The sequence below is a fragment of the Bactrocera neohumeralis genome, chromosome 6 (assembly GCF_024586455.1).
Source record: "Bactrocera neohumeralis isolate Rockhampton chromosome 6, APGP_CSIRO_Bneo_wtdbg2-racon-allhic-juicebox.fasta_v2, whole genome shotgun sequence".
Classification (NCBI taxonomy): domain Eukaryota; kingdom Metazoa; phylum Arthropoda; class Insecta; order Diptera; family Tephritidae; genus Bactrocera; species Bactrocera neohumeralis.
The window spans coordinates 51256315-51278787 of NC_065923.1; the positions used below are offsets into that span (position 1 = coordinate 51256315).

General features: G+C 34.8%; 1 protein-coding gene across 1 annotated transcript; it reads right to left on the reverse strand.

Moving 5' to 3' along the window:
- Positions 1–91: 91 nt before the first annotated feature.
- Positions 92–21986, reverse strand: LOC126762125 (delta-1-pyrroline-5-carboxylate synthase). Its single transcript, XM_050478652.1, has 12 exons — positions 21717–21986; positions 13856–14011; positions 10959–11102; positions 10774–10881; positions 10544–10711; positions 10269–10457; positions 9029–9221; positions 4999–5240; positions 2027–2284; positions 1667–1892; positions 1273–1551; positions 92–460 (listed from the first exon to the last, which is right to left on the reverse strand). The coding sequence occupies exons 1-12, from the start codon at positions 21813–21815 to the stop codon at positions 201–203; spliced, it is 2322 nt and encodes a 773-aa protein (XP_050334609.1). The 5' UTR covers positions 21816–21986; the 3' UTR covers positions 92–200.
- Positions 21987–22473: the final 487 nt, after the last annotated feature.

Genomic DNA, 22473 nt, shown 5'->3' on the forward strand with positions numbered 1-22473 from the left:
TTTCCTCACTTGTTTTCATTAAATTTTGTCAACGATTGCAAAGCAGCATTTTCAAAATTTTCAACTAATAAAATGAAAACACCTTAACCCGAATTTTTTAATATAATTATATATAGTATTTACTGCCTTCCTAAGCTTTTAAAAAACATAAAAATATTAATACATAAATTATGTACAAAAATAATTATTGGTGTATAAATTCATAGAGGCAACGGTTCATGCAGCCAAACACAACTACCGCCTTCAGCGAAATCAGCTGCAGCATGATCCTGACCGCGCAAAATCCATTTAGTCGTTAGAAGTCCCTCAACGCCAACCGGACCACGTGCGTGAATTCTTGCCGTTGATATGCCAACCTCAGCACCCAAGCCGAATCTGAAACCATCAGCGAAACGCGAACTAGCATTATGAAAAACACAAGCGCTGTCAACCGACGACAGGAACTGTTGTGCCGCAGAATCTGCAAAGAAATACATATCAAATGATTTCTCAATTAAATAAAATATTTAACTAATATTGTGCTTTATTGCACCTGGTAAGAACTTTAATATACATATATAATAAAATATATTTTTTTTAATAGTTATTACACTAACTTCACAGCTCTGGAAGCTATGCCAAATGTACGCAAACAGAAGATCTTAGAATTAGTTAAACAGTGGTATTAGCTTTGGGGACTGCCAAAGTCTGGACCGTGCGAATGCACGTCTCCTAAAAAGGAAAAATCACTTGGCATTAAAGAACGCGTTTATAAAAAATAAATAAGCCCGTTAGCAGATGGATAGTCAGAAGAGCGCTCCGCGACATTAGCTACATCGCAGCGACAAAAACTTGCATTGCCAGTAATACAATGTTTCCTTAATTATGCTAAGAGAGCTTCTCAAAAATCTATAAGCCATAAGCAATAACGGAAGTCGTATCATAGTGATTGCTTTCAGCAAAGCAATAGAATAACATTAAATACACAAAAGGATATTTATGTATATTGAAGATCATTTCGACAAATAAAAATAAAGTGTATTCGATAACGCCAAAAATTTGAATAACTAGTAAATATAGTTAAATTTTTTTTAATGATCGTTAATGCTATGGAAATATAGTAGGGTTGGCAGCAGCTGATTATTTTAAAAAGTGAATATATTGCTGCTGTTTTATTTTAAATTTCTCTAGTTTAAACAAGAATTACCAATTAACAATGCGTATAGGCTAATTAGAAGGAGTGAAATTAAGCACGCATTGATTTCCTTTCATTGTAGTTGTTGTTATACATACCGCTCTCCGTGACGATGACGTCGGTATGCCCGCTGCCGTATGTGTGTATGTGCTCTATTGCCTCGTCGATATCCTTCACAATCTCGATGCAGCACTCCAGAGCACCATATTCATGCTTCAGACTCTTAGCAGCCGGAGGACCAAAGGTTAATTTCTGGCTAAGTTTTGGTCCTGAGTATATTTTCACTCCTTCACGCTTCAACATGTTGCAGACATCATTAAAAATGTTGCCACTCATAAGATCCTCATGAATAAGAAGCGTCTCCATTGCATTGCAAGCTAGAATGATAAACGCACAAGTAGAGCAAATGAAAGGTAAGTAGAAAAACACAAGAGTAGGCAGCAGGTAACTCCTATAATAAGCAACCAACTCTCAAATAAAAAATTAATATACCTGCTGGATAGTCACATTTAGCATCCCTGACTATCTTCAAGGCCTTACGCAAATCAGCTTCTTTGTCAACGAAAACATGGCAGACACCTTCGGCATGCCCCAACACCGGTATGTGGACGGATTGCTCTTGAATTGTGCGAACAAGCTCTGAAGAACCACGTGGTATTATTAAATCGATATGGTCCTCCATTGACAAAAGATCACTAATTTCTTCACGTGTGGATACCTAAACATAGAAGTTATGTAATTATTTACATACATATATTATATTCACTACCGAAATTATCTCACGTATTAATGAAATATAAAATAAAATATTTCAAAACTGTAAAATAAAAATATAAAATTTTCTGAACTCACCAAGGAAACTGCGTTTTCCGCCCCTACTGTCGCGAGCGCCTCCTTGACCAGCTCCATTAAAGCTTTATTGCTGTTAGAAGCCTCTTTACCACCTTTTAGTAAAAGACCATTAGCAGAGGCCATTGCCAAGGCAGCTACTTGGGGTAATGAGTCTGGACGTGACTCAAATATGACTAGTAGTACACCAATAGGTACTGTAACTTGCTTCAATTCCAAATTCTCTGCTAGTCGTGTGTGACGTAGAACGCGACCAACATTCTGAAAACGTAAATAAAAAATGCTTTTTTGTCTTAAAAAATATTCATTCAAAATAATAATAGCTATCCCATACTTTATATAATAAAGGTTTAGCTTTGACTGAGTGGAAAGTATTATTTTGAAGATTACTTCTGCAAGGGATAACTCAAATAAAAATCAAGGTTTTTGATGAAACTTGAAGTCCCAATGTACTATGTACAATGAGCAGAGCCGGAACTAGCTGCTTCAGCGCCTGTGGCAACAACCTTGCTTGCGCCCTTACCATATAGTATAATGGAAACCGATGTTGCCCAAATCAAAAATCATATATTTACAAGTGAAAGAACGTACATCTTATTTTCAATAATAATTTATACAAGGATCGCTTATATCGTTCAGAATAATACTTTTCTGGATTTCGCCTCTGCAAATAAATCGATTATTTTATCGAAATTGAGACGTGTTGTAGTATCCTTCTCAATCGACAAAATAGAAATATTCGCCAACCGTTCCTGGCCTAAAGAGGAACGAAGATAAGATTTGATGAGTTTTAGCTACTAAAAGAACGCTCGCAAGTAGCCGTCGTAACAGGCATGCATAAGAATATTCTCAGTGCTGTTGTTATGTTCGGATATACATCCTCGAGCGACAGATCGAATATTTTTTCTAATACATTCAAATGGTTCATGTCTTTGGCTTCACTCATCAGCGTCGTTGCTTGAAATTTGAAACTCTCAATTTCTGATGAAAATTCATGCGGATCCAAGTCATCAGGATATTTGATAGCGAGATCTGCCGCTATTTTGGTTAGTTGAGTAACACTGGTGTTCACAATTGCTTGACCGCTCAAAAATGCGAAATCATCGGCAACTTCATTTAAAGCGATGAACCGGGTATTCATTTGGGCAATCATAAGATCAAGAACTTGGATCAATCCTGCTTTGAAATGAGTTTGGGCACTTATAGATGGAGATTCATCTTTCGCTTTTTCTCCCGGCATCATTTTCTTTGGTCGTTTTCGAGTATCTTGGAAATCTGGTGTTACTTGCAATTGTTCAGCTGTCACAATTGATGATTGCAAAATTTTTGTGAAGAAAGTCTCTCGGTATATGGTTAATTGTGACAGCAATCTATTTATTATTGCATTTACATTTTGCAATCTCTCCGTCACTATTCATCTGTGCTCGACCTGAGTGAGTTGCGCTTTGACCGGAAATACTACCAATTTTTGTTTTTCAAATGGCACCTACATATTTTTCCCTTGATTTTGGAATAGGAACTAATTATCCTATACAATAACGTAAAACGACTAATGGCAAGTTTCCATGGATATTATAAATAGGAACCTTGATGTGTAGTTGATATTGCTAGATTAGGATACAATTTTCAAATACTATTTTCTTGGAATTTATGCACATTGTATATTATTCTAGAGGGGAATGAATGTTTATTCCAAAACTGAAGAAAAAACATGTATGTGTCGTTTGAAAGACAAAAATTGATAGTATTTCCGGCTAAACCGGAAGTTATACCGAAAATCAGAAAGCACCTTCCGATAGTCCTCATTGTCTATGGAAAACAAAATCTACAATTTCAAATCTGAATTTCAAAAAAAAAACAAATCTACATCATTGCATCATATGTTATTGAAAAAAGCATGCGTTTTGTCACCTGGATCACAGATGAACACAGATTGTGGCTGACTGGCCTATAGCACAACACACGGCACGGCCGGCAGTGGGCACAGAAACAGGACTGACAGACTCGCACTAATAGCGTGGCGCCCCCGATTTCTGGAATAGCACGTCCACGGGTGCCCTTGCTTTGTGCGCGCCTCGCGACGATTACATTCGCACTGGCACGTGTGGTACTGCCGCATTGCTGCCCACTGCACTGGCTCTGGCGCTGCAGTTTTTTCGGTCCGTTCGCGCCCTATGTCTCTTGTTTCGCCCGCCGTGGGTGACGCGCCAGTTTCAGACGGTAGCTCTTTCGGACGCTCAGCAACCGATATTTCGTCAGGCGTATGTAGGCTCAACCTACGTTGCGCCTCTGCGACTGTTGCGCCCGTGGCGGGTGCCACCTTCGCCACGCCCTAGTTACGGCTCTGACAATGAGTGTCCTGCATCATACATCAAACAATTCTCGAGATCGGATCCTAACTTTTGAAGCCACCAGATTCTTAATATATAATATGAAGCACAATGTCTATAACTGATATTTTACTGAAAATAAAAGTAAATCTCTGAGATATATGTACTTACACATATTATTGAAATTCAGAGATAATATTTTCTGATAAAAGTGTACTCGGACTGTGTTTCTTGTAAATTGCGGAAGTATAAAATGTTCGGCTACATCTAAACTTAGCCCTTGCTTACTACTTCTATATAGGTTCTAGAGATTATGAATACATATTTACAATATGATCAACAATTTGAATATCGTTATCTATTTTTTGTATATAATATGAAAAATGTATGCAAATATACATAATAGAGAAAAATTTTAGAAAAAAATATTTAGGGTAAAAATTAGTTAATCAAATAAATTTTTGTGCACTGAATACATGAAGTGGTCAAGAATTTGAGAATCTGATATTGAAGGGAATACAGAAAATTGTCCGACTCGAGTTTTCGGAGTCGTGTCGCCCGTGTAAACGCCATGAACGCCATAATAAAATTGATAAATTATTTTTAGTGGCAGGAATTTATGAGCATGGAAAATCACTTGCTTACCTGAAGACTAGATTCAGCAATCTGTTTTAATCCAACAGACAAGTTCTTCAATTTAGCAGAGTTCAAAGACAAGCGTGATAAAAGTGGCTTCGCTAGACCATGTCGTTTCGCTTCAGCTAAGTCCTTTGCGTTCGCTTGCAGAATAAATTCTTCCCTGCTTACCAATAAATCAGCCAAATGGTTAACTGCATTGGCACGTTGTTCCGGAGAAAGCGCCTGCATCTGTCGACTGCCAATGCGCGCTGCAGAGAAATGCAAAGAGCAGAAACAGTAAGTAATAATACTACAAGTAGCGTCATAAATCTGAAAAATGTGCATCATTGTTAAATGAAACTACTCGCGAAAACAGAAGTCCACCTTTTTCGACTTGGTCTTGCCATAAGTGCTGTTAAAAGTTAAGGTCCTTATAAAAATTAAGCTATAATGTATTATTTTTAATAAAGTTAATGTTATTTAATAATACATATATTAAATGAGCGACGCACAAATTTTTATTTGAAATGTTCACTTATTACTTTTACACAAGCCAATTAACAATTCGGTCATTCATCAATAGCAGCAAGTACGGTTTTTATTGGTAATGCTTACGCTGCTCGAACAAAATATTTTTTGAGATTCTCCAAATTTCTGTAGAGTATTCGACATGCCATGTTTTCCAACTCACAAACTGCAGTCCAACGGATTCACATCTGGACTTGCAGATGTCTAATCATCTGCAGCTTTAAAATTAGGAATATTGCTTTCAAGCTATTGCTGGCTGGGCTTTGTGTGCTGGGCCAGAATCTTGCTGGAAGATCCATGTTCTCCATCGAAAAGAGTATTGCTTAACTGCTTTGCTACGCCTTCTAAAACAACCTGTTGGTATACTAATGCCCCAGTTTTAACCCCTTTTTCAGGGAAGTGAAGAACCATTACAGCGGCTGAAGGAAGACCTCGTTAAACCCTTGATAATGAATAAGAGTTTTAAAGAAAAACTGAATGATGAAGCTTTGGGGAGCAATATGTCCTTAAAGATACATATGCTGCACTCTCATCTGAATTTCTTTCTGGCAAGGCGAGAGGTTCCATCAGGACATTTCCTTAATTGAGAAGGGCTAGCAAGGGAAATAGAGCACAGGAATGCCAGCAGATTTTTATGGGAGACTTACATAAAAAAGACTTTTCAGAAGACAAAAATCATAAGAATTTTTTTATATTAAACAATAATTTGTAAATTTTTGTTTTCATGCACATATTATGTTATTATTGTTTAATGACCCTAGTACATTTAAAATTTGATATAAGTATGTATATGATAAAGTATTGAATTATTCATATTAAATTCATATTAAACTATCTGATCGATTAGTTCGCACCTATACAGACAGACATGGCTAATGGTATGAAAACTCATAAGCATTTTTTGGGATGACCTTCAGCTCCTTCAGCGAATTTTGTTTTATATCTTCGATCGACTGAAAACGGATTCCCTCCGATGATAATGCTCACGATGAATGTGGGATCGGAATTCTTACAATCAACCATGTCCAAAGAGAGTTGTTTACGGTAGTATTTTTAAAAAAATTTGAACTTAATCGGGATGAGTCGAGCAAGAACGCGTTTCATACCCAAAATATCCATCAAAATCATTTTATCAGACTCGCGAAAGATTTTGAGCTTTCCTACCATCTCTCTAACCTTTACCTGACGATTTTCAAGTACCATACCCTTCACTTTTTTAATATTTTCATCATTTGAAGAGGTAGAAAGTCGTCCAGAACGAGGCATGTCTTCAACGATCCCTCGGCCGTTTTTGAAGGCTTTGTACCACTCGTAGGCCTGTGTTTTTGATAAAACTGAGTCACCGTAAACCGTTTACAACATTCACAACGATTTCGCATACGACATTTGCTTAGAAATACAAAATTTGAGACAAATTCTTTGTTCGATATTTTTATCCATTGTAAAAATCGTAACGCACTTCTGTATAACGACTTAAGCAGCTGCTGCAAATAAGCTGTTAGACAGATCGCGCTCATAGTAAGTTCAACCAACTTTATCATTTACCCGGAGAATTTAATTACAGTTTTCGGGTGCTTTTTTGTTACAATGTACATATATACATATATTTTATAGGGTCTCCGATGTTTTCTTCGGGGTGTTACAAACTTCGTGGCAAACTTAATACACCCTGTTCAGGGTATAACACAGAAACTCCACAAGACGCATAATCCTAACTGTGACAGTTTAATAAAATACATTTGTATTTATACAATGTTCAAAAGCGGATTTCTACGCTTGTTTCAGTTTCACCAAAGCAAATTGAAAAATTCCATTGCTAATAATACCATAACAGGAGTGTGTATACAGTGGATAATCGAAATGTGGTTATTCAAAATTGTTCCCCATAATTAAAATATAAAATATACTCTGCCATCATGCTATTTAAATAGGACCGGATGGTACTATAGCCAATATGCTCTTAACGACTTACAAAAACAAAATCTGAGGAGGACTAGGTAATCATTATTTGGGTACTAAGTCAAAGAGCCATAGAAGGCAGTGAAGTGAATCGGTTGCAGCATTCATGGACGTTAAAGAGATCTTATAGGGTGAACATATTCAGGCACTTAGAGCGGCTGCTTTCAAAATATATCCAGATATGTACTTCTATTTTAGAGTTAATGCAATATCAAAATTATCATTAAGGGGGGAGGCTGATTTAGAAGCTTAAAAAAATCGATTTTTTTTGCTTAAATCTCTTTAAAAAAATATCTAAGAATATGTCCCCAATATTATAGATGGAAATTCGAAATTTATTTATAATAATTCATATAACAAAAAGAGTTTTATTATATAAATACATAAACGCAGCACTGCTTACGATCTCTTTAAAAAATATCTAAGAATATGTCAAGAATCTATATACAATCATCACGTTTTTCGAAATATTTTCGAAGGTAGAAGGAAAATAGTGACCGAGCGTCTAGCAGATACATACATATGTATATGAGCGATTGGGCAGAAAGCGAAAACTTTGACGCGCGATTTCTCGGTTGTTCATTTTTACGATTTTACTGAATTGGCGGGCAAGATAGAAAAAAAACTAAACGTCGGATCGAATTGGGCCAAAATTTATTATCTTTGGCATTAAATTATTTTCTATTTAAACTAAAAAAAACAAGAAAAGTCATGTTTGAACATATTTTTACACAACATAAAGTGGAAAATTTTTGGCAAAAACCCAATTTTTTTTTTCAAGTTTTAAAAAATTTTAGAATTTTCCACTTTTTTTAGAACTTTTTTTAGTTTAACTAGAAGATATGTTATTAAAAAATATGAATCTATTTAAATTTTATGTTTCAGATAGAAATTGCTGCCTGCATCCTGCCCGCCGTCCGGCAAATGCACTTGCGAGATGCATCGGGCAATTGCTTCCCAAAAGCAGAATTTAAAAGATTTTGTATTCAAACAATGTGAGAATGATGTTTAAATATAACCCCAGAAATTTCGTTTTAATCAATTAATTCTTTCCCTCCTAAAGACATCCTCAAAAAAACGATTTTTTGAAGCTTCTAAATCAGGCTCCCCCCTTAAGCAGCATATGAAATTCGCTTAAATTATTACGTGTTTCCTCATTGTAGAAATGCTTGCCAATTCATAGTTAAATTGCTTTTTTTCTGATATTACAACACAATGAAAGAGACACAAAGCCACGCAAACTTTTTGAACAAATATAAAAAGTGCATGGTTACTCCAAACTCCACTGCGAAACCCACTGTTCTTATTGAAGCAAAATTTTTAGAAATAAAATTTAAATATATGTACTACATAAAGTTAAAAGTTATAAAGAAAAGCGAATCCACCGATCACAATAAGCTGAGGCTTTTTATACATTTAAATCATAGTACTCTTTAGTTACAGGAAACGTTATTATATTAAATAACCCTGTAAATTTTGTATAAATTCCAATATCAGAGTTTACTTTCATTATGACATAAATACACATACCTTTTTTCATTAAAGTAATAAATATTTATGTCCTACTTACCATTTTCAGCTAAAACATCGACAGGAGTTGAGAAACCTTCTGTAGATTCAGTGAAAAATGTACCGACTTTTCGTCCCGCTATAATGGTTTTAATTGCTTTCTCCTGCATTCCGTTACAAATTACAACACTAACACCACGATCTAATGCCCATGTGGCTGCCTTCACTTTTGAGTCCATACCACCAGTGCCAACCTAAAATGTTAATAAAAGAATAATGAACAAGTAAAGAAGGGATAAGTTCGGGGATAACCGAACATTTGATATTCCTTCAACTTGCAAGAATCAAAGTCCGAGAAATTTCTTCAGGGAAATATGAGAGTTGGGGGTAGTATCTGATATTAGTTATATAGGAACAAGGTCAAGTTTTCGAGCAATTTTATCTATTTGGGGGCTTGAACAGTTTTGTTTGGATTTGAACAATTCTTGGTTATAAATTGACATACTTTAAAGGAATTATTAGTGCATAGTTTTATACCTTTATAACAGTTGCTTCTTGATTTGCGTTCTGGTAGGTGAAAAAATCAATTGTTTTTTTAAAAGGTGCTGTGAGAAGTAAGAGTGGGTGTAGTCCGAACAAATTTTCTCATGGTACCAATTTAGTCACCAATTGGTTGGTCGGGTCCCAAGATATGTGATTTTGCCTAAAACTGGGTGCTGTCTCGCCATTCGTCCAGTCTTTACCCAATGAAGCCCTCTTTTACCATCTCGGGTGAAAAATTTTATATCTCTGTCGTATTTAGTTATTGATTTATGGCAATTTTTGTAGTTTTTAACAGTACCGTTATGTGGGTAGTGAACGGCGTTATCTTCCAATTTCAGTAATTTTTACATTGTCAGCTGTGGTGCATAAGATATTTATCCTGAGAATTTGCAGCCTTGGTGGTCTAGGAGATACGTACATTAAACCTATTAGAATTCAGGACTATGCCCACTTTTTCAAAATTTTTAGCCCACAGGTGTACCTAGCTACTGCGATCTCCTGTGCAAAATTAAAGTTCCATATCTTATTTTAGTCCGATTGGTCTGATTACGCCCATATACGAATATATATATCTATCTCGTTTAGTTTTAGGTGATTCATGCACCCGTTAGATTAATAAAACTTTTACAGTCAAATAACTTGAATACTATTTACAATAAAATTTTTAGTCGAATTTTTAAGACACAAAAGCACGTGTAGTATACTAAATCAGCGGAATGTTCAATATGATTGTATGTGTTGGCATGTATGGTAAGTACCTTAGACTTTTTCCCGAACTCGATGACATGTCGGTCATTCGAGGTATAGGTGTGCATCAGTTTAGCTCCATCTTCCCAAGGAGGTTTGTTGTAAATTCCATCAACATCTGACATTAGAATCAGTAGATCCGCTTGAACCTCTGCCGAAAGCATAGCAGATAAACTATCATTATCCTTGATTGCTATACCCTGATACATAATAATTTCAAAATTACGCCTTTTATATTATTTTACATAATACATATTTTGTCATTTGACATTTTAGTTTTACTTACCTTCTTTGAGCCAACTGGTAGATCATCGTCTTTCAAAAACATTGGCGGGGATACAGCATCGTTGGTGTTGATAATCGGCACAATATTTAGGCTGATCAGTTCAGAAAGTGTGCAAAATAAATTATTACGTGTTTCCTCATTGTAGAAATCCGGTTTTGTTACGAGAACCTATGTAAATACGATCAGAAAACGTCTAATAAATTTTAAAATATCCAGTTTCCTTGTTATACCTGTGCAATTTTTACACCATACTGTGCAAACATAGCATCGTACAGTGACATAAGACCAGATTGACCCACAGCAGCGGCCGCTCTGGGTTCAAGCAGGGTACCCTGTTCCTGTTATTGAAAGAAAATATTGTGTAAGTTGGTGTGTGCATATGCTAAGCTCTACCATATATCCAATTTCAACATACGACGCGTGTCGGGTCCTTTGGCGAGAGCGTTTCACGCATAGAAAGTGACATAAGTAATTCTTGTGCTAATTTTTGACTACCAAAAGCTACAGCACCACTTGTAACCATCATAACCTCGCGACCCTCTAAATGGCACTCAGCAACCTAGAAGTTATAAAAAAATATTTTTTAATTGTTTACATATGCAGATGTATATTTTTATGAAAGAAATAACCAAACTACACATCAATTTCAAAATCCATAGTTGTCTTCGACTCGCTCTGAACACTACTCTAATGTCAAACATTTTATCCGATTTTGACCATTTTGGTAACGTAATATAGGAATATCAGGATAACATTATCCTGAATTTGGCAGAAACAGGTATAGTAGATTCTGATATATAAGATTTCATCGAAAAGTGAGCGGTGCCACACTCATTGTCTAATTTTGATCCTGGCCCCTTGTCATAGAACTTTGGCTTAGATTTCAATTCTTGTGACGTATTCAACTAGTGTGTCATCACAATTTTAGTATTTTTCAACAGTATCGTTATATGGAGAATGAATGGGGTTATATCTGATTTAACCTATGTATTTTCGCGGTCTGAAGGGCTACCGTAAAGATTTGTTCTGAACAAACTTGGTTGATGTAGCTTGAGTATTTTGTGGGATATGTACATTAATCCTATTAGAGGGTGGGAAAATGTCACTTTTTATAAAGTTTCAGAAAGCGGGTGCTCCTCAATCCTACGATCACCTGGCCCAAATTACAATTTTTTATAGTAATCTATTCAGACTCTTGTTAATTGCTGTTTCCTATCTTGTTTATTTTGATTTGTAGAGAATTGGAATGATGTGAAGTTAAATAAAAGTAAAGTTTAGAAGATTTTTCTAATTTAAGTTTTTTGTCACTATTCATATTAATGATTAGTAAGATATTCATTCTTTTATATCTTTATTAAAGATCTTTTATAATTTTCTAGTTAGCAATATTTTTTTAAGGAACGGCAGTAATCTGCCATTATGAAACCTTTCCAATCAATCTTGATACCTTTTATCCATCAGTTATATCCCAGGGAAACAGCTCTCAGTGTTTCACACCATAATTATCTAAATTATTCAAAAATCTATTCAAGTGATTACGATATAATCTAACTTGATAGTCATGTTTGCTCTTAGACACTTAAAGTTTGTCAGCATATTATAGAGAATTGCTTCATAATTTGGTAATTTATGTTTGGCTGAAAATTTTCGAAGTTTTGACTATTAGCACTAAACTTTCCCAACTTACACTTTACAGAATGGTCATAACCTTGATTAAATCTGTGTCTTTCATGAATTGCCGTATTTGAGGACCAAGAAAGACCCAACTTTCGGCTTTTCCATACGTTCGGAAATTTTCTATAAATTTCACTGAAACAGTGTCCAATGCTTTAATAAATTGTTTTATTATTCCTCAGTTGAGCATGTATTAAATTGCTGAGTTTACTGTTATTCAGATCCATGAATAGTCTGGTGAAGGCTAATTTTGAGAATTTGGCGACACCATTGTTTTAGAGTAGTCCACGCGTATTACTTTTGATACGGAATCGAGATTTTCATTGAATAAAAAAGGTCATTTCGTAGACTGTAATTCTAGATATGTATATCCACGTAAAAACTAAAAAAATCCGCCTAATTGCTTGCATATTTTCGGTAAGGAGCCTGAGAATAAAAATCAGTGACGTTTGCATGCGCGAAAGTACGCAGAACCTCAATCATGACTGGAAAACTAAATATTAGGTTGTCAAAAAAGTCTTGCGGTATTTTCGCTAGTTGGCGCAGAAAGCGCGTAGTTCTAGTTTTATTCGTCGCGTCGGCTCATGCTATACCTTTTTGGAAAGCTCATTTCACGCGCTAACACGTCGCAAACAAGTGTTTGAATTATAGCGTCGCAAACATAAAGAGAAAATACGGCATATTTTACAGTACTACTACGATAAAGGCAAAAATGCATCTCAAGCCGGCAATAAAATTTGTGCAATTTATGGACCCGATACAGTTTCCATTTCCACCGCACAACGATGGTTTCAACGTTTTCGTTCTGGTGTAGAGGTGGTCGAAGATGCGCCACGCTCCGGAAGGCATGCCATCGAAAATTGATATAAAATCGCTGAATTGGTCGAAAAAAAATTCAATAAAAATAGCGCAAGACTTTTTTGACAACCCATTATTAATTATTATCAAATACCCATTAGATATGAAATTCTCTTCAAAACAAAATCACATCCAATATTTTCATGAATAAATTTGCAAAGATATCTATATGTAACTTAAAAGTTATGTTTTTTTTCTTTTATTCAATGCTTAAGTATAGATGAATAATAACATAAAAACGTTGTGTTCAATGAAATAACAGTGCTAACAAAAAAATTAAAAATTTACCATAACTCATTAATCAACATAATAGTGAAAAAAAAAAAACTAAACAAGACCAATTTGGAGTCATCTGTCAAAAGAATGTTACGCCATCTTTATATTGGCTAGTTTCAATAGTTTTTTGCAAACTCCAACAGCACTTTGATATGTCTTTGCCTAAGTAAAGGTACCTTTCGTGGTCTTCGTACATTAAAATTTTCATTTAACAGTCTTTCTCAGAAACGTTACTAATTCCTAAATTCAGCTCTGCTTTTATTTACCTTGAGGATATAAAAGTATGGTTTTGGTTAAATTTTTAGTTTTTTTTTTGGTTCAAATTTATTTTTTCTATTATATATACCTCCTTCCCCTCTACTTCTCTTTCTTGGAGCAAAAAATTGTGGATGTGGAAAAGGCAATACTTAAGCAAAGGAATAAGCAAAAAAAGTTGTATTTTTTCGGTTTTGTTGCACTGCTATTTCAATGAGCGCAGGTATGTATGGTATACAAAAAACTAACCTGCTCAACAATGGAGGCCAGTCGTCCAAGTGCAAGGCCGTGGTTATCTTCACGTGTGATAACGGCACTTCCAAGTTTAACCACCAGACGGCGTGCATATTTCAGTTGACTTCGCTCTGTAAAGGTAGCTTGTTTTCGCTTTTCAGTCAAAATATTCTAAAAATAAATCAGACGTAAAATTATGGTACAATTATACACATGCTATATATACATACATATATTATAAGGTCTGATATCTACATCAAACACATTAGTAAAACTGTGGCCGAAAAATAGTAAGACTTTTTAATATAAATTTCGCGCGAAATCCCATTCGTCAAAATAATTTTTTCTGGGTTTGTATGACTGTCAGTAACATCTGTGCTAAATTTCACATCGAATCATTAGTCTTTCTGAAAAAGTGCATTCGTGGATTTTTACGATGAGTGAAATTATTCATTAAATTTTGTGCGTGGAATCAAATGTCTGAGCAACTGATGATCAACACGTCAATAAAATAAAGGACTTGGTGCTTGAGAATCGACGATTAATAGTCAGAGATCTTACTGGCATCGTTGGAATATCGGAAATATCAGTAAAAATCATTTTGAAAGATCATTTAGGCCTGAAAAAAATGAAAGCACGATTGGTTCCAACAGTGCTTTCCGACTACAAGGATGTCATGAAACGTAGTCTTGGATCTATGCTTACGACCCGGAAACAGACGATCAATTGGCCGAATATCGTGGCAAAGGTGAGCCGAAGCCAAAAAAACCACGTCGAAGCAGGTCAAAAATCAAGGTTATGTTCACAGTTTCTTTCGATAATCGAGGTGTGGATCACTCCGAATTCCTTTCAACCGACCAAACAGTCAACAAGGAGTACTATTTGAGTGCTACGCGTCGTAAAAAGTGGCGGGACTTATGGCCCGCATTGATTCTTTGTGAGCTCCGTGTGACTTCTGGATTTTCAGCAAACTCAAACGACTGCTCTGGTGAAACCATTTTGAGTCAATTGAAGACATTAAACATGAATCGCTTCGCTCTTTAACAACTGTTTCGAGGATTTGACAAAACGTTGGCACAAGTGTATTGTGCCAAGGGGGATTGTTTTGGGGGGATGACATAGATTTTGAAGAATAAATTAAGAATTTTAAAATTATGAACAAAGTCTTACTATTTTTTGCACATAGTATATATACAAGTATATTGAAAACTCACTTCACTACTTACATAAATGCAAATATACACACATATATATATACACACATATATACATATGTATATATATATATATATGTATATGTATGTATGTGTTATGATTTATGAACGGAATGGTGATATTACCTCTCAGCTTAATCATTCTAACTTTATTCACAAAAAGTAAGAAATTAAATTCGTTAAATTTATAAAAACTTTCTGTCACAAATAACTAGACGTTACTAGGGAACACTTCTTAGATTGCATTGCATTGTTTTACAATCGTTATCTACTGGAACCTTTTCAAGAGATTACACCTTACGACAACAACCCATAAGAACTCGATTGCAGAAAAAACTCGCACATTTCGCACTTCTACATTTATTCTGTTAATTTCTTACTTATATCGACTAGACAATGTATGTATATTTATCTATATGTATTATATAATTCATATATATATAAAGGAATGATTAAAATATGTATAACCAATGATACTAATCAATTCCTCAAATACCTTCCCTCCTTAAGATGCAATATTATTAATTCCTCCAACTCTTGAGTTAATCGTTTATCTAGCTATCACTTTATTACGCAATATAATTTGAGTGTTGAAGGCGGTTATTGCCAGACACAGTTCATGATCGTGATAAGATATTGACAAAGTATAATCTTAAACATGCCATACTATTTATCGATGTCATTTGCTGCATAACTAGCTCACACTTATTTGTATGTGCGCAACAATATAGAACGCGTTTGCCTCATCAAGTTCTTATCTACAAATGCTAATTATTAAATACTATTGAGTAGGTAACAACTGTACACAAATTTATTTGTTTATTTGCTCGCTGGAGATTGCATTGCCAATCATAAAGTCCTAAAATCAATTCGAAAACAAACTCATTTACTTATTTATTGTATTCATTGAGGATGTATGTATGTATGTAGCATATATATGTTTACGTGTAAAACATATATATTTGGTTATTGGTGTGTGTGTGTTTTCTTTTAATTAAAATTTAAAAAAATCGACGAATTATAAAGTTAACGTGAAATAACCAAATCAAGTAAATAAATAATGAGTACGTTTAAATATTGCTTCCCTACCCAACTTCTTGCTGTTCTAGAAGCAAATATAAATAACTGTCTTTGATTATATACCAGATTGTCAACTACTATAAGTTATATCGAGTCCTAAGTTTTGACAATCAATTAAAAATGTTTGTTTTTTCTTTTTAGAATGGTCTAAAATGTCCAAACTTAACAGGAATTAGGGTAACAGTTGTACCACTTTATTGTGATATCCCTTTGTTTGGGACTGCAAATCTTGCGTTTTACTCAAATTTTTTTGGAGGCAGAAAGACTTAATAATGTTTTATTTAAATGATCTAATAAGTTCAGAAATATTAAAAATATATGCAATCTTCTGAGTATAGTATACAAATTCAAGAAGATTCAAACCCAATGCATGATATTATACTTAAATCAAGGCTTTAAAGCTTTGTCATACTTTTTCTACAAAATCACAAGCATAAGCATTCGAAGTTATTATAGTATACCCTGGACAGGGTATATTAAGTTTGCAACGAAATTTGTAACACTCAGAAGCGAGCGTGAACGATGATACATACATATATTTATATCCGTCTGTCTGTATATACGCGAACTAGTCTCAGTTTTTGAGATATCAATCTGAAATTTTTCACACGTCGCTTTCTACCCAAGAAACTGAACGATCGGAATCAAGTACTTGCCTGGAAAACCTTTTAATTTGACCAGATATCTTCAAGAAATTTAGCAAACTCCGAAGAAATTGATTACATCGAAACACTATAGCACAAATTATTTCAAAAAATTGAATATACATACATAACATAAGCATTTTAGGTAAACATACATATTTTTGAATTTTTCTACGATACAAAAATAACGAAACCTCCAAGCCACTATGTATATTATATGTATGTGTATCAAATGACGGAATGGCAGCGAGAAGGGCACTGTAGTGCAGCTGATTGCCCATACTATACTTAGCAATTGAGAGCCAGATAACGCTTTATAGCTTCTTCAAGCGCCGTCAAAACAAATAAGCGAACTGATAGGCCTCGGTACCCCACAATAATAGCCCAGTATAAAAAATCATATCGTCCTGCCGTTGGCAGTGTTGAACTTATACTTTCACAATTAGTATTAACTAAGTATATTCTCCTTCTTCTTTGCTGGCGTAGACACCGCTTACGCAATTATAGCCGAGATAAGAACAGCGCGCCAATCATTTCTTCTTTTCGTAACGTGGCGCCAATTGGAATTTCCAAGCGACGCCAGGTCCTTCTCCACCTGATCTCTTTCTAACGGAGTAGAAGTCTTTCTCTTCCCTTGCTTCCTCCGTCGAATACTTTCAGAGCTGGAGTGTTTTCGTCCATACGTACTAGATTGGTTCAATAATATACATGGCAATCAATTTTTCATCATGGAAAAATGGAGGAAGCTTCTCATCCCTGTCATTCTTCTTCTTCTTAATTGGCGTAGACACCGCTTACGCGATTATAGCCGAGTTAACAACAGCGCGACAGTCGTTTCTTCTTTTCGCTACGTGGCGCCAATTGGATATTCCAAGCAAAGCCAGGTCCTTCTCCACCTGATCCTTCCAACGGAGTGGAGGTCTTCCTCTTCCTCTGCTTCCCCCGGCGGGTACTGCGTCGAATACTTTCAGAGCTGGAGTGTTTTCATCCATCCGGACAACATGACCCAGCTAGCGTAGCCGCTGTCTTTTAATTCGCTGAACTATGTCAATGTTGTCTATATCTCGTACAGCTCATCGTTCCATCGAATGCGATATTCGCCGTGGCCAATGCGCAAAGGACCATAAATCTTTCGCAGAATTTTTCTCTTGAAAACTCGTAACGTCGACTCATCGGTTGCTGTCATCGCCCAAGCCTCTGCACCATATAGCAGGACGGGAATTATGAGCGACTTATAGACTTTAGTTTTTGTTCGTCGAGAGAGGACTTTACTTTTCAATTGCCAATGAAAGGAAGCAACAAGCCTCGGATGAGAGACCTTGCCGTATATTACAATGGAACAATATGAGTTCTCTCATTTGTATTGATAACTATCGGGTGATTTTTTTGGAACAATATAGAGTTTGACTCTGGGATTTGTATGTCAAAGATAAAGATGCTATAACCACTTTGACATTTCATTTATGAATGACTTACTAACGAGCAACGCTTGCAATTACAAATAGGATTTTCGAAGAGTTTGTAAAATTGGCAGAAAATCTTTTTTATCACAAATTTTATAGCAGACCTACGGTTATATAAAAATCTGTTGAGATTTGATACGTAAATAATAAAAAAAAAAAGGCATTTTTTTTAACTTGTTTTGTACAACCAGAAGTCGTTCAAAACATACTGTGCACCGTTTGGTGTTTTTTGTACCAAAATCTATGCTATATTTAACTAACGTTATAAAGATTTCATCGAAAGCTACGAAAATCATTGCCAAAAATGGAAGAACTGAACTTGTTTGACAACAAGATTTTACATGCCACACAGCTCGCGATTCTATTGTTGGAAAACATTTCATTATGAACCAAGTTGACTAGACTATTTTTTTAACGTTTCATAGTTGTTTTTATTTATCTATTTTTCTACAATTCTGATGCTATTTATATAAATTGGACTTTCCGAATGGACCACTATTTAAGAACATTTAAATGTTATCTTCAAAAAGTAGATACGAAAATCTAACGTTTCAAATAAAGAACCATTTTTTGCAAATTTTATTGTTTTTTTTTTTAAAAAAACCCGTTATCAAGCTTTATTATAACCACTGAGCATTGAATGTATGTACAAACAAAAGAGTTACTCAGGCTATAGCAGACAAGTTGAGAGATAGTCAACATTCATGTGCGACCAAATATGCTATGTATTAGGAAAGCTAAAATAAAAACACTTGTTGCTTCCACATTGATTTATGAATTGTTTACTCCTTCAAAACGTGTTTTTATTTATCTATTACTATTTATATATAGGTTTTAAGAGCTTAAGGAGAAAAATTATTTAAACCATTTATCCCACTTATTAGAAAATGTCTCCTCAACTATAATGTAACACAATGTACGGTTATATACTATCAAAATTTGACCTCGACATTCAATAGATCTAATAATGTTAAAAAAAATAGTTTTTTTTTAACTTTTTTATCATGTTCGATGTAGTCCATAAACATAATGTGAATCCCAAAAATGGCCAAAACCCAACTGACCGACCGATACTTTTCTATTTATAAAATTTGTGAATTATATAATCTATGCGTTCCTTTGACATACTCAATTTCATTTAACTATAACCCAATAAGATTTCACGTATTTTCGTAATGTTTTTTAGTGTTACGACCATACTCCACCGTTGAATGTGATTTGCCTCAATGATGTGTTTTGCACTGTTATAAAGTAACATTTTATTAAAACATTAGGTTAATTTATTTAGTTTATTCAAACTAAATAAGCAGAAGCCTCGTCACTTTAAGAGCGATTCTTTCAAATGCCATTAAACGTTCAATTAATATTAATCAGTCTCTCGGTTAGGACAAAGATTTTTCAACCGGTTAAGAATGTTTTTATGTGAGTAAGTAGTTAATTGAATAGTGAGTCCATTTTATAGTTTCATAGGCGGTATAACCTGTTTGTTGTAAAAATGGCTTAAAGCGTCTAACATATGGTTTATGTCAAAACTTTCAATTCCAATTTTTCTACAATTCTGATGCTGATAATTTATAAACCAATTAATACGGGTGTATGCATACATAAATACCAAATCTAATTATTCATCAATAGCCTTCAAAGTAATCCCAACCAGATGCAATACACTTATGCAAACGAGTTTTCCAGTCCTCGAAACACTTTTTATAAGCACCTTGGGATGGCCTTCAGCTCCTTCAGCGAATTTTGCCATTCCGATGATTGTTGACTTTTTTGAACGTCAAACTCATAAACCCGTGTCTCATCGGCAGTTATAATACTCTCCTTGAAGGTGGAATTGGAATTCGCACGATCATGCATGTCCAAAGACCTTGTTTGCGGTATTCTTTTTGAAAAAAATTCAGCTTTATCGGGACCAGTCGAGCAAGAACGCGGTTCATGTCCAAAATATCCGTCAAAATCATTCGAACGGACTCGCGAGAGATGGCGAGTCTCTCTCTCTTTAAAACTGGCTGATGATTTTAAAGCACTATATCCTTCACTTTCTTTATATTATCATCACTTGAAGAGGTCGAAGATCGTCCAGAACGGGGTATGTCTTTAACGATCTCTCGACCGTCTTTGAAGGCATTGTACCACTCCTAGACTTCGGTTTTTGAATCACCGTAAGCCTTTTGCAATGTTCGCAACGATTCGGCACACGAAATTTGATTAGAAACACAAAATTTGGGACGAATTCTTTGTTCGATATTTTTATCCATTACAATATGCACTACCGACTAAGCAGCTGTTGCAAACAAACTGGTAGACAGATCGCGCTCTTGTATTTGGCATAGTAATTATGGACAGTGTTTGAAATAACTTTTATCTGGGGAATTTAATTACAATTTCCCGGTACATTTTACGATTATATATTATTATAAAGCGATATGATTGTTAAGCGAAGAAGGTTAAAAAAATGAAAAATGTTATCTTTGGTTGGAGGGAAGCTATAATACTCTTCACAAACACAGGCTATTTTTTGGAGCAGCAAAAGGCTTTCCATACAGGCACTTCATTCCGATCATTCAGTTTGTGTGGCAGCTATATGCTATATCGATTCCGTCAAATGTACAGCTTTATGAAGAGAAACACACTTGTGCTAAATTTCAGATCGATAACTCACAAACTCAGAAATTAGTTTGCATATCACATATCAATTGATATGCCATGAAAAATATGTCCAGGTACTGATCTAGTATAAAATTAACGAAATCGTACTACTATTTCGAATTTTTTTTCTTCATTCATCAAATCAAAATAACGAAACCGTTAAACAGTCCCAACAACTTGTTTGACTATCCCAGCTTAGCTCCATATATGATCATATGTAATACTTACAAAGGCTTCTTATAACCAAATTGGTGATAAGATATTCAATATTATGAACCAACTATTGTGTTACTTATTATTTTTATGATTGCATAACTTTATTAAACTAGATGCAAAATTTTGTAATCCATTAACCACAGTATGCCTCACTAATCGATCGAGCGAATTTCCGAAATCTGATTAAATGAAAAAACAACAACACACAGTTAAATAAAGTAATTCATAAATACATCGTCTTACAATAAGACCTTTTTCGATTCACTTACAAACTTGAATATTTCCTGACTAGAACTTTACATGTACAGTGAATTCCCCTGAAACTGTATATTTCACAAAAAAAACTGAGCCCGTTACAATCCGAGTAGTAGTGAGGATATCTCATTTTATCTAGTTTGGGGTTGCTTATCAGTTTAAGGAACTTATATACACATATGTACATACATACAGGTATACCAAATTTTGTTCCCAAATACGCTCAAGGAACAAACTTTAATATTCATACATTTGCTATAACTGATTATTACAAGGATACAATAAAATCACTTTATTTAATTAAATAAAGTAAATCTTTTTTGAAGAAAACGAATTCCACTTATTCACTTACAGGCTGTCTGGGTCCCTGTAGGCTAGCTGCTCTCCAAACACTTGTTGAAAAGCTGCGCTTCAACAGGTTCACGGATGCCAATGATTTATTTAAAAACATTTTTTACTCTATCTTAAGTTTGTATTTAGAAAAAAAGTATAAAGTTCAGTTTTTTATGTTTTTCTTTTTTGAATTGTTGAATTGTTAAAAAGACACGCGTAATATAGGTATAGAAATGATCGAAGTCGATTTGCGAACAGACCGCACTGGTCAGCAAATCAGACTAAACTGAACTTTTGTCGGAATCCTAGTTGATTAATCAGTGAAGTACATGTATTTTACGGTCACTACACCGACAAGTGTTCATAAGTTAATTGATTATTTTGTATTATGATTTTGTAATCATTTTGCTGTATTTCTGAACCAGAGCCGCTGTTATCAATGGCAATAACAGTGTATTTAAAACAAAGACATGTACATTTCCCTCATACCCACAACTCGTCATGTGTGCATAGTTTGATTGGAACCTCTTATCAATTGGAGCAAGAAAGCTTTACACAGCTTTTGCCTTTCCAATATTTGTTGATACTCCAGTGATTTCTACTGTTGCTCAGACTAATAGATTTTATTTGCAACAGTAAAGAAGGTTAACCTCGGATTTAACCGAACATTTTATGCTTTGCAAAGATCAAATCCTGGGAAATATAGTACTTTCAGGTGATGCAAAACTTGTCAATGAAAAAGTAAGGAAGAGCTAAATTCGGGTGTAACCGACCTT